The 14292-nt window shown below is 38.3% G+C and overlaps 1 protein-coding gene across 1 annotated transcript; it reads left to right on the forward strand.

Annotated features, from left to right (window-relative positions):
• The first annotated feature begins 215 nt into the window (after window positions 1-215).
• On the forward strand, window positions 216-4482 carry LOC147864421 (uncharacterized). The gene is made up of 6 exons (XM_087319753.1): window positions 216-224; window positions 314-380; window positions 852-1269; window positions 2503-2630; window positions 2868-2996; window positions 4367-4482. The coding sequence occupies exons 1-6, from the start codon at window positions 216-218 to the stop codon at window positions 4480-4482; spliced, it is 867 nt and encodes a 288-aa protein (XP_087175879.1).
• Window positions 4483-14292: the final 9810 nt, after the last annotated feature.

Raw genomic sequence — 14292 nt, forward strand, 5'->3', positions numbered from 1 at the left:
ACTTGAGGAAGCATCGGACAAATATACAATCAAATCAATTTAAGTGGTCGGGGTTAGGCCGTAGATGACGATGTGATGCCTTGTCTCATGAGATTATTGAGAAAGTGGTTTCTTTTTGGACAAAAAACACTCGTGTCTCACCAAATAAAAAAGATGTATGTAGACAACGTATAAGTCGGGGTAGGTACCAGATTCACCCAAGACACTTCTTGGAGATGACTGAGGTAATTGTTTTGTTTTTATCTATTTGTTTCTAAATATATTTTTTTACTAAGGGAATCTTTTAAAGTTTGTTATTTATTGAGTGATGTAGGTGGAATTGTTCATAAACTTCAAAGACCAACATCCTAACATCAATCTTGGATTTCGCAAGTTCCAAGGTTTGAAACCGTTTTTTGTTAGAAAGTTAAAATAGAGGAACACATGTTGTTGTGTGTACCACATTAAAATGTACATGTTAAGGCTTAGCCTGAACACTATGCATACTGATTCTAAGGGTATACACAGGACGGGGATGGGTGTGTTTGCACTTGTGAGGTATGTAGAACAAATGGGAGTGATAATAGATGTAATGCTCGAAACATGACTTATGCATCGGTTTCTGAGTTATGGAGGTCTTTTGTTTGTGAAAAACAACCATCATCTGAGTGGCATAATCGTACATGTCTTCTAAGAACATATAAAGTTTGCCCACAACCACCATTTTGTATACAGGAGCTTGATGTAAATAACTGTCATATTGTGAAATGGAAATATTTAGAGTATGTGATAGAAAATATAGGTAAGGGTCTTGTTAGTAAGCGTATCAAGGAAGTATATAAGGAGACATGTGCTGCTACCCTTTGTCTCAGAGTTTAAGAACCAACTTGAGGAGTTCATTCCACATAACTTTAGGAGTTATTGGCAAAATTCACAGTTCAAGGAATGTATAAATAACTTACCACCAGATGTTATAGTATATGTTATTGACTTTGCAGAGAACTATACGTTTAAAGTTCAAAATGAGGTTCAATCAATGCATTGGTACAATGACCAATGTACCTTACTTGTACATATTTTCTACTGGAGAAAAGACAATGAGTTCCATAAGAAATCAATATTCTACATTTCAGATGATAAAAAGCATGATACGTTGTTTGTTCAACATTGTTTTAAGCTTCACCATGCAGATTTATTGTCTTTGGGTGTTAACTTTAATCAGCATTGGGTTTGGTCTGATGGTGTTGCCTCACAATTTAAGGCGGCCCGGTCCTTCTACTTCATTGCAAGGTGAGGAAATAATCCATATGTTTGGTACTTATAAATGGAAGTCTATTTTGGTAATATACCATAGTAATTATAGATGTTTGTATAAAATACTGAATTAGTAATTCTCTAGCCACATGCACCAGTACTGTCTTGGAATGTGAATCTGAACTGATTGGCCATTTGGTTCTCTCCTCCTAGATTCACTAGTACTAATTATGGTAATAACCATGTTAAGTAAACTTAACTTATAGGTAAGTAATGTCGTCCTACGTGTACAAGTACTAATTAAGGTCCAGGCCTTGTAATGTATCTGTAATTTACAACATAGTATTATCCCCAAAGGTGCACATGCACAAGTATTGACAATGGTTTACAACTAAGTACTCAGATCCCACATGCACAAGTACTGATTTCTAACTTAGGATTGTATTCCTTCATTGGCACGAGTACTAATTTATATCTCAGCACTGCCCTCTCTTGTGCATTAGTACTAATGAATAACTTAGTACTATCCTCTTTCGTTCATTAGTACTAATTTATAACTTTGGACTGCCATCCGACAAGCACGAGCACTAATTAATACTTACATTGCCCCCTCTCATTAACCTCTCATTAATGTTTGTACTAATTCATAACTTAGCTCTGTATTCAACTTTGTTCGTTAGTACTAATTTATAACCTAGGATTGTTCTCTCTCATTAATACTAATTATTAACTTAGTACTATCCAACTTTGTTCATTGAGACCAACTTATAACTTAGGACTGTCCTCTGTCATGCATTAGTACTAATTAATAACTTAGTATTGTCCAACTTTATTCATTAAGACCAACTTATAACTTAGGATTGTCCTCTGTCATGCATTAGTACTAATTAATAACTTAGTACTCTCCAACTTTGTTCATTACGACCAACTTATAACTTATGGTTGTTCTCTCTCATGCATTAGTACTGATTAGTAACTTACCACTCCCCTCTCTCGTCTGTTAGTACTAATTTCCAACTTAGTACTATCCTTTCTCATGCATTAGTACTAATTAATAACTTACCACTTCCCTCTCTCGTATATTAGTACTAATCTCCAACTTAGTACTGTCCTCTCTTGTGCATTAGTACTAATCAATAACTTAGTACTATCCTCTTCATTTGTATTGATTCAAATATTAGTATTGTTCACTCATGCATAAGTAATAATTATGGTTTAAGTCATGCAATTAATTATGTTTGTTGGCTAACTGTCATGCAAAACACCCAGATACTTCTCATTGACAAACATTAGGATGCAATGGAACTACTTCGGTTCTGGACATGGAAAGGGAGAGCATGATGGTGCGGGGGTTATGATCAAGCGTGCTCTTACATCAGAGTTGTTGGATAATAAAGGTGCTAAGCTACAAAATGCACATGATGTTGTGGAGTGGCTCACATGGAAGATGTCAAATGATGGTAAGAATAGATTGTTTATTGAGGTTTGTGCTAATGAGGTCGATAGGAGTAAATCATACGGTTGTAAAACCGTGAAAGGGACGTGCAAGACCCATTGTGTTTTAGGGTTTAGTCACAAGGACACAACACAATTGTTATTCCGCAGTTTATCGTGCTTTTGTTCCATGTGTTTAGATGAAGCTTGGGATGAATGCACCAATCTATCAATTGTGGAGCCATGGAAGCTACAGAAGCTAGAGATAGAACACAGTGTGAATATCCAAGAAAACGAACATTCAGACAATATTGTATACTACAACCACTGTGAGGACTTGGCAATATTATTGGAAGTTGGAGATCATTTTACAGTGCTCAAATCTCCTTAGAATGAAGATTTTGAAGACTACTACATTGTGGTGTGCAAGCAATGAAATACAATATTGGAAGAAGTCGTGAGGGATGGCTGGGGCAACATGTTCAATGTTGGTGAGTCTGTTGTGTATGGCAACTACTATGCAAAGTTGCCACAATGCAAGAACACATATGCATTGTTAAAAGATGCACCCACCGCAATTATCTATGTTGATGCAATTATCACAATCAAGTTCAAAATGACTCAAGCAACGCACATGGTTAAGAGATACAACACTATCTACAAAGTCTCCAAAGGGGTACACGAACACATAGTGGGGGAGGTCTCCCTCTTTATTCCTTAGAATGGCAAGTGTTGCGTCTAATGTAACTTTTGCATGTATTCAAACTCTAACTTACAAGTGAAAGGAAATATATCATCTTGGGTTTTCTAACATATCCCTCTTTGGTTTAGATATGTATGTTTCTTTTACATGAAGTGTCTAGTGCTTGGTAAAAAATCTCATTGGCTAGTATCTGAGCCTACGTTAGTATCAAATTTAGGAGTTCATATGTATCAAAGTTAGGAGTTCATATGTATCAAAGTTAGGAGTTCATATGTGTGCCTATAACTCTTTAGTGGTTCATATGTATCATATGTGTGCCTATAACTCTTTAGGAGTTCATATGTATCAAAGTTAGTAGAATGCAATGTATCAAGTTAGTACTAAATCTGTGTTAAGAGTTTGCTAACGTAGACATATGTAAGATAAGGGTGTTCATTCCACTCATCACTCCTCTTCTCACTGTCACATGTGTGCATAACAAGTAAACTAGAACAATGACACGATGAGGGTAATCAATAACTTAACATTCCTATCAATTACAGACAACCACCCAGATACAATAAACTTATCTAGGTACTGAGTGGCACTTCATCATCGGAGGTAGTAGAGTACTGAGTGGCGCGAGGCAGTAATAAATTAGCTACAATGCATATCAAGTTAGTACCTAAACTATTTAAGTGTTTACTAACCTAGACATATCTAAGATAGGAGTGTTCATTCCACTCATGACTTTACATTCTCACCATCACATGTGTGTATAACAAGTAAATTAAATATGTGTGAAGATGAGGGTAATCAATGACTTAGCATTCCTATCAATAACTTTGCATCCAATTCACATCCTGGATATGTAAACCCCATTAGTGTCAAGAAGCAAGTAATCAATAACTTTACATTCGGTAATCAATTACATACAATGATCAAAATACAATAAATTTTGGTTTTAGTTTTTTCTAGATCTTGTAATCCGCTTATTTTTTGTTTCATTCTTCTCAGATTTCACACCCTTCTTCATCTTAAAACCACAAGGTAGTAAACTACTTAGTGGCAATTCATCATCGGAGGGTGAAGCCAAGCTTGAGGGAACAGTGTGCTCTGTTGCTACTGCCTAAGATGCACACACTTCCAAGAAGATGCGGTCAATAGTCTTACCAGAAATATCCTGGAGGTCATTGGACGTGTCATTCTTCAATTTTCCTGGCTCCACTACCACATTATTAGGAGTACAAACATGTTCCTCATCTTGGGTGCTTGTCTTCATTGCAAACTCCCCATTGATCAAGTTAGACACTTGCTCCAAGTGCAAGCTACTTGCATTATTTTGGACAGACACCTCATTTGTAGTACCACACTCTCCTTCTTCTTGGGTAGTTGCGGGGGTCTCCATAATGATACACACCTCATTCTTTGTACAACCATGATCCTCTCCTTGGGTCAATTTCACATTCTCTGCAGACTCCATTGCAAAGTTGCTAGTCACCTCATGCTTTGTCCACTCCAGCTCCTCTTTTTGGGTGATCTCACATTCCTCATGTGTGGTAGCATCTGAGCCTAAATAATCAAGATTGCTCCATAAACTACCTGAATCATTTGATGGTATTTGTGAATCTATATGCTCTTCTACTCCTAAATAACAGTAAAGTGATGCAAGAACAATATCAATTCACATTCTTAAAAAGTGAAGGCACCTAGCCAAATGTTTAAGGTTAAGGGACAAATGTTTACCTATTGTTACATCGTCATTGTTGCTTGGGATGGTCCCAATTTCAAGTTGGGGCTCTTCATCATGCCAATATTTCACAACACTCTCTATGTATTAATACACTTGTACATAATATTATTGTCACGTGAAGTAATATGGTCAAAATAACAATTATCTGAGAGGGCTCCCAACATGTACCTGGAAGTGAGATAAATTCTTCTTCATATTGTGGCTCTGAATTTGTATCTCCATTTTCATTACTCTTTTCTTCCTTGTCTAAAAACAAAAGTATGTAGTATTAGTCTAACTAATCAAGATGACACCAGCCACAAGTTTGTGAGAATTTGTATTACCCACCACAACAATCAACTTTGCATTTCTTCCCCTTTCCGTACAATTTCCTTGCAACATTACGCTTCTTCATAGGATCTTTGATAGAAACATAATAAATTAGTATACCAACATTTCAGAAATTAGAAAGGCAAACACAATTAGCATTACCATTCACATAGTCAGGGTGTGCCGAGCCGAGCTAGGAGATTTTGTTTCAAGCACCACATCTTCAATTGTTCCAATGGCCTTTCTCATACATTCATCTTCATCATAAACTTCATCAGGTACCACTAAGGAACGACCGTGGACTTTGGAATTTGCAACAGACTCTGTACGTAGTATTGTGGGGCCTGGTTTGTCAATTACCTTCCCTGGTGTGGTGTTGCTAGAAACTACAACATTCATATTATAAGCATGCATATTATAAGAGTACATATTATAACATGAGTCCAAAATTACAAATATAGTATTGATCCACCTGGACATGCATATTTCATCTAGTAATGAACAATGTTAGTACTAAAAAGCCAACACATTCATGTCTATTTGTTTGGTCATGCAAGCCTAATTCAAGTGGACACAAAAAGTACAATGCAATAAGCAATGTTAGTACTAATACAAGTTATACAACTAAACATTTAGGACCCTCCATACCAAATAATCAATATTGAATCAATTGATCATGAAGGAATACAATGTATTAAGTAATTTTAGTACTTAATCAACATCTTAGGAACTTAAAGGATTAGTACTAAGCCACTTGGACATGCATATTTCATCTGGTAATGAACAATGTTAGAACTAAAACGCGAAGACCTTGATTCCTATTTGTTCGGTTATGCAAAGCCTAAGTTAAGTGGACTCAAAAAGTACAATGCAATTAACCAATGTTAGTACTAATACGAGTTATACAACTAAACATTTAAGACCCTCCGTACTAAATAATCAATATTGAATCCATTGATCACGAAGGAATACAATGGAATAAGTACTGTTAGTACTTAATCAACATCTTAGGATCTTAAAGGAATAGTATTGAACCACCTGGACATGCATATTTCTGATGGTAATGAACAAGACCAACATGCCTATTTGTTCGGTTATAGAAAGCCTAAGTCAAGTGGACTCAAAAAATACAATGCAAGTAACCAATGTTAGTACTAATACGAGTTATACAACTAAACATTTAAGACCCTCCGTACTAAATAATCAATATTGAATCAATTGATCACAAAGGAATACAATGGAATAAGTATTGTTAGTACTTAATCAACATCTTAGGATCTTAAAGGAATAGCATTGAACCACCTGGACATGCATATTTCTAATGGTAATGAACAATGTTAGTACTAAATAGCCAAGACCAACATGCCTATTTGTTCGATCATGCAAAGCCTAAGTCAATTGGACAAAAAAAGTACAATGCAATAAACAATGTTAGTACTAATACAAGTTATACAACTAAACAGTTAAGACCGTTAGTACTAAATAATCTGCACTAAATCGACTGATCATCTTGGATCCTACTGTAAGAATAGAACCAAAAGTAAAATTATAAAATCATAGTATAAAAATTGCATAATGCTTAATCACATACCATAGGAGTGTACTTTCAAACCCCAAGCTAGGTACCATTCGGCTCCAACTATACTTTTACAATCCAAACATATATTTTCTTTCTCGAAATGGTACTTAGCACATAACAAATGATATGTGTGCAAGCATGGTGTAATGATAGCATCCATAGACTCAAGCTTGAATCCAAGGCCACAGAATAAACACCTTCAGTAACGACACACAACATACACTATATTAGCACCAATGATATTTTATACCATAGAAGGTCAAAAAGGAGAAATATAAACCATTATCGTGATATAGTAATGTTTCTAATTGTACTTTCCATGCAAGCGGGGTGATCAACTACGTCTGGACATAGAGTATCTAAACCTTTTTCTTTTAGACCCTTCATCAAACATGTTAGATTCTCTGAATGCAGCTTTAAGGCTGATAATTGCTCATCAATTTCATTACGAGAAGACCGTCATGTCTCTAGATCTTTCTTCTGTGCTTCCAGATGAGTACCCATATTTGTGAGCTCTTTCTTTCACTCCTCTTTTAACACATCACTTTCTGAATTTTGGATTGTTGATGCAATCCATTCGTATGTATTCGACATAGATGTGAATTGTTTCTTTGCTGCCATCTCACCAGATGAAACTTCTTCCAAATCGGCCAACAATGCTTGCATTTTTGTTTGCATGGAAGCTATACAGCGCAACAATCGCTCTTCATGTTTTTCTGCCAGTCTGGCTTTCTGTTTTGCAATTTATTGAGTCAACACAGATGTCTAGTTGGGATTTCAATATGAGAGGTACCCTTAGACTTCATGGTAGTGCTGGTACTTGAGGACCCTCTATAATGTGATGATTGATGATGAGCAAAATCTTCCCAATCAACTTTAATGCATGTAGAAAGACAGATCTTACCACATTGTTTAGGATATGTTTCGTATCATAAATTTGTTCATATCACGACTTTAGTTCAGTGATATAATCCTTCTTCAATTGAGTGAGGTGGAAACCTCTCCATGTCTCGGGTTGTGATGAACCCCAAGTTTTCATCATCCACATGTCTAGGTCTTCATAAGTGTTAGGTCATGCACGAAGGAAATAACCCCATCCCAATTTTGTACCTCGAAGGATGTTTGTGTGAACCTTTTAGCCCTGAGTTGCTGAAAACTTCGACCTCCCTCTAGTAGGGCTCATCTTACTTTCTTTGATGGGGGTCCTTTTTCTTTCCTTGCATGATGTGATGACATTTTCAGTGACCATTTTCTTCTTTGTGGGTGTCTTCCTTGTCATGTGAATCCTGTCTCTCTTCTTCGCCTCACATGCACAACAATAGTAAACAATATTAAATAATATACAATTCAAGGAGATGTCGGATATGAAACATAATGTTAACTCCCAAAGCCATGTCCACTTCTTCAGACCAAACAAACGACTATCCCTTATTGGTAAGTTGTGTGAGAGGTAGAATAATCTTTGAATAATCCTGTATAAAGTTGCGGTAGAAATTGGCAAAACCTAAAAAGCATTGCACATCTCGCAACGAACGTGGAGTCTGCCACTCTACCATAGTTTTGACCTTAGCTGGATCCATAGAGATGCCTTCCGAGGAGATGACATAGCCTAGAAATTCCACTTGGTTGCACTCGAAACTACATTTTTCTAGTTTTGCATAAAGACCATGTTCTCGAAACCATTTTTGTACTGACAGTACATGAGAATCATGCTCTTCTTGGGTCTTTGAATAAACCAATAGATCATCCAAATAGATGATCAAAAAATCATCCAAGAGATCTCAGAATATATCATTTGCCATGTGCTGGAAGATTGTTGGCACATCAGTGAGACCGAATGGCATGACTGTATACTCGAAGTGCCCATATCTGGTGTGAAACGCGGTCTTCCATTCATCTCCTGGTCAGATCCGTATGAGGTTATATGCTCCTCGTAAGTCAATCTTTGTGAAGAACCTTGCACCATTGATCCGTTCTGAAAGACTTGAGATAAGGGGAAGTGCATACCTATTCCTAATGGCGACCTTATTCAAGCCACGGTAGTCTACGACGAGACGAAGTGATCCATCCTTTTTCTTGACGTAGAAAATGGGTGCGCCAGCTGGAGATTTCGAATTTCGAATGAAACCGTTTGCCAAGTTCTCCTCTATATAGGCTCAAAGGACTTCTAGCTTAGTTGGTGACAAATTGTAGATCGGTCCCCATGGTGGCTCTTTTCCCGGTTGTAAATCAATGGGGCAAACATACGGTCGGTGGTGAGGAAGCGTATTGGCTTGTACCTTATCGAACACATCGGCATAATGACAATACTTCTCTGGAAGTTGAACTATGGACTCCTCTTTAGTGGTGTTGGAAGGTTTTATTGATACTACGAAGATAAACATTGCTTCCTTGCATCCTTCCTCACGCAATTGATGTAGCAAAATGGTTGCAATCTTATGAGTAGATCCTCGGGTTTGTCGATACCGGATTTCTCTTGTTCTCCGATCTATGTTTGGGTTATGTAATTCGAACCATGGTAATCCCAAAACAATGGGATGTTTTGAGCTACTAATTATATTGAATGATACTTCACACACTAATTTATCTAGGACAATATTAACTGGCTCTGACTCTTCTATGATATTTCCGGAAGCAATGCGACCACCATCAATGACTACTACAGAGGTTGGACAAGGGAGTTTTCTTAGGGATATCTAATGAGCTTGGGCAAAATTCCTATCCATGAAGCAAGAATAAGCCCCGAAATCTAGGAGTGCTAAGACATGTACTAGAGGGGTGCTTTTAGTACTAACTATTACTAGAGCTAGAACACATTGCTAACTTGCTTAGAGGGAATGGAACCACTAATGGGATGCACAAATCTAGGACTATCCAACCAAATGGCTCCTATTTTGGCTGGACTTAGTCGTTTAACTCTTCTTCTAACTGACTAAGGACATCAAATTTGTTCGATAGATTTGGGCTATTAGTACTATTAGGACTATCAGATATTCCTACTGAAATAGACTCGAGTTTAGTACAATTAGAACTAGCAACTATTTGGTTTACTTGTCTTCTTGGCCTATGGGGACAGTTCACTTCAATATGCACTGGTCCATCGCAATAAAGACATAGTCAATTTGCTCGGGGTCACTGCTTTTCCTCTTCCGATAATGGTCTGGGACAACGTGTGGTGTCAATTTCCATCGGAGTTCGAGTATTTGCTGGAGACACATTATATGACTCCCTTGGAAAAGGTTTTGCTACCACTTAGGCGTACGTGGGCTCTAATCTTGTCTTAGTCTAGAACTGACATCTCGAACCTCGTTCGAAAAGGTGGTTATCGCATCACACCGCGCGACTAATTGCTTCTGTCAATGACTTTGGCTCTTCAGGGAAAGTTAAGAGTAAATCCTTAACATCGTTATGTAGGCCAAAACGAAATTGCTCCATTAATGCCTACTCATCCTAGGGAATATCAGTGGTGAGAAGATGAAAATCCACATCATAAACCGAGGCCGGCCGCTCACCTTGGCGCAATCTCCGGATTTTGTTGATTGTTGTCCTAACACTGTCGGTATCTCCAAAACAGGCTTTAAACTCGGTAATAAACTCTTCAAAATTATTTAACAAGGGGGCAAACCATGCCAAAGTTGTGTCACTAAGTAGAGTGCCTACTAGTCCCACTCATGATGCATCGGTGGGATATCGAGAAGGATGCATTTGAATCACTAAACGTACCTGATTAAGAAAACCTCTAAATTGTAATCGGGTCCCATCAAAATTTGTAGGAAGACCGATCTTGGGTTCTTTGTGAATCCCTTGAGTGCTTGATCCTTGTTTTTGTAATGATATAATAGTCGCATCAAGTTGTAACTGTACACATAACGTCAGTTCCCTGTGTTGTTGTTGTTTTTCTGGCGCTATTTGTTGAAGATCCCCCAACAAACGGTGATTTTCTTGTTCTAGTGCTATAAATTTCTCTTTTAAGCACTGGAGCTCCGAGAAAACAATTGGTATTCCTGAGCGCTAACAGTTTCCATTTTACTAGGGAGTATAAGAGGATTAGCATGAAGGGAATGAGGGATAAGAGGATGAGGAGGGAAGGAAAAATCAATTCAAACTTTCAGGAATAGTACTAAAACATAGAGAGAATTAGTACTAGAGAAGGGAAGTACTATGAGGATTAGTACTAAGACGAAGGGACTGCATAAGACTCACGAGAGAGGAAGAGAGAAAAGGAGATATATATATATATATATATATATAGAGAGAGAGAGAGAGAGAGAGAGAATAATGATAACAGATGATATATTATATGAAGAGTAAGTACAAAATAGCTATGAGGCTTAAGACTGGCATTGAACCAATTTGGTTCGAAATAATGCCTTGTGCCTCCTTCCACTTTGTATCCTAGTGTGAACTCGTCTAAAGAGTTAGGGCTTAGTATATCAGCGATAACCTAACATTGTAAAGTGAGAACACTTTATCATCTTGTACATAGAGTCTTTGAGAGAGAAAGAAAGAAAGAAAGAAAGAAAAATATATTAATGTCTTCTAAGGCCAAAATTGTCCCATGAGACAAATGGTTTACATCAAAAAATGGGATATTTACCCATTCATCGAAAGTAAAAAGTAAAAATAAAAATAAGATAAAAATAGAGTTTTAAGCTAAATAGTTCTAGTGAAATGATAAACATGTTCTATATAAAAAACATGTTCTACAATGAAAATGATGTTATACTAGACCTAATTTCATTTCCATCCAAGTCTCTCAAAGAGAAGCGGGAGGTCAAAGGGTGTTCGATGTGGATGTGGCCCGTGGTCCCAATGTAAAAGGAATCCCAACCATAGCTTCTAGTCGACGTAGCTCACGATCCCTTATCTTCTTAATCTTTTCTACTACGTGTCAACTTGTTTTGAAGCCCAACATCTGAGGGCATTTGGTTGCTCTTTGCATTTCTGCTTCCTCAAGAGAGAGGTCGAGCGGCGTAAGTGTATCCACATTCATCATCTCCCCTTGTTCCTGAAAAATTACACTAGTTACAATGTGTTGATGAATAGTAAAAGGGTTATGGTTAACACTTTGTAATTTATTCTCCCTATGTTGTTTTAGCTCTAAGATATACCTACCTAGTCTCTTTACATCCATGGTATCTAATAGTTTGGAGAGGGTGGGAGAGGGTCCTAATATGTCTTGGTATTCCGCCCGTATCTCGGCATAAGGTGGGCACTTGCATGTGAAGTGATACTCATCCTCTATCTCTATGTGGCATAACCTACATAGCCTTTCCTCTCTATGGACTCTATTAGCCCGACCATTCTCAATCTCAAGTTGGTGAGATGATATCCTAAGTTGTCCAATGGCCACCCTTAGTGCATTTGATAAGAATGTATCTAGATATCTTGGTCGTGTAATAAAACCTAACTGAGAGAAGTGCAAGAAGTGTTCCTTATAGTATAACATTTTAGATGGGAGTGGCTCTTGTGGGGTGATCCATTTATATCAAGTGTAAATTTGCCATATTTCTTGGTGTATCACTTTATTACGGTCTTCATGAGAAATTAGAGTTTGATCAGTCCCATGGTTGTACTTAAGGGGAGGTAGGTTATTAATGTTTATGTCGTTTACAAGTAACCAACTCACCACAGTGCTATACCAAGAGCTAGTGTCTCCAGATGCATGTAGGGATCGAGATGCCTCAAAGGCTCGACGGGATATCCTATCTTATGGTTGGCTATGTATTCGATGAATAAAAACTACCACTTGAAAAAGTGCTTCTACTAACATCGGGGGCAGACTGAACTCTACTCTAATAATGTCATGTGGTACTGTTGATTTGCTTCAGAGTTGACGTGATAACATCGTCACCAAAGGTCTCTCTAGTTGCGTCCACATGAAAGATGGTAGACTTGGAGCCCATACTATTGATGCATACATGAGGGAAGGGCCCATCCCTTAGTTTGTGGCTCTTGAAAGTATGCCTGGTGGCATTGTCTCTCTAAGAGTGAGAGGGATGCATACCCTCTCATTAGCCTATCTTTGGTTGCCTGGGTCATCAAGAATTTACCTGAGCGAGCACTAAAAGTGACTCCCAAGTATACATATGATCCAACTACCTCAACTAGTTTATGAGAGAGAATTAGGTGACATTTACTCCTAACTCAGGACAACGTATGAGAGAGGATTAGGTGACATTTACTCCTAACTCAGGACAACGTATGAGAGAGGATTAGGTGACATTTACTCCTAACTCAGGACGATGTATGAGAACACAAAAATAAAGAGAGCTTCCATTAAAGCTTCATTCGTGTGTCTATCATCTGTCTATATCTTCTTTGCTTCCTTCTATGTTGTTTGCTGAGCATAACCGACAGGTCCTCACATACGTTTCCATGCATATCTGTCCCTCAAAATCATCGGCTAGTTCTATTCCATTAGACAGCTCTGGTAGGAATCAGTTGCCGATTTCAACCTAAGATTCCAAAACTTATAGCACCTACGGAAGATGAAGCTAAGGAAACTTTACGGGTCAAACAGACACTATCATTGAACGGCCACTGTAGATGGAGCTAGAGGACGAGGACGAAGCTATGTCCATGTTGTCTTTACGACACGCACTACCAAAGGAAGAGGAGTATCGTTTCCACCAGGCAATCCAGTGTGGTCGATTGCAACATGCGGGTCCACTGCCCTATTTGCCACTCGCGGGCACATACGGTGGACCAATGCGAGTATAATATGTTAAATCGATCCACGGCACCGGTGTGACACATCGAGCCCACGGTGCAACAACCGATGAATTGACCATGGCCGGCAAGAGGAGCACTATTGTAGTTCGGAGCGTAATCGTCGTCGGTTCGCTCCAACTGTCATAACCAAGACAATGATCAATATTCGAAGGATGACGATCATGAGGAAGAAGAGTACCTGAGAAATGATTATTATAATCCTCATGGAGGACGACGTTACAACAATCGATGCCCCACTAATAATCGTGGTGGGTAGGCCAAGGCTCGGTCATATGGCAATAACCGGCAACCAAGAAACCAGCGAGTCCACGAGGATAGTTTGGAGGATGAGCAACGTTAGGATAATCATCTCAATTACCATAGACAATACCAATTATCTTGGGAAGAGAAGGTGCCACAAGCCGAGCCCGCGGCCCCCCCAGTTGTCGAAAAAGGTGAGTCTAATGTCCATTGTTTCATCTGCCAACAACCAAGACATTACACGACTCAATGTCCACGACGCGATAAGGGAAAAGGGCCTGTCGTGAACACCATCACGGCCTAAGTACAGCAGTTAACTACTCGTTG

The sequence above is a fragment of the Azolla caroliniana genome, unplaced genomic scaffold (assembly GCF_043228905.1).
Source record: "Azolla caroliniana isolate FFs.n. ecotype wild unplaced genomic scaffold, voAzoCaro1.0.p SCAF_5, whole genome shotgun sequence".
NCBI classification, from domain to species: Eukaryota; Viridiplantae; Streptophyta; class Polypodiopsida; order Salviniales; family Salviniaceae; genus Azolla; species Azolla caroliniana.

What these genes read in the sequence shown, in the direction of transcription:
- LOC147864421 (XM_087319753.1), top strand. An exon ending in AGAGTTGTTGGATAATAAAG is followed by an intron (nt 2,631 to 2,867) that starts GTGCTAAGCTAC and finishes CCATGTGTTTAG; the next exon opens with ATGAAGCTTGGGATGAATGC. An exon ending in TATTGTATACTACAACCACT is followed by an intron (nt 2,997 to 4,366) that starts GTGAGGACTTGG and finishes CATTCTTCTCAG; the next exon opens with ATTTCACACCCTTCTTCATC.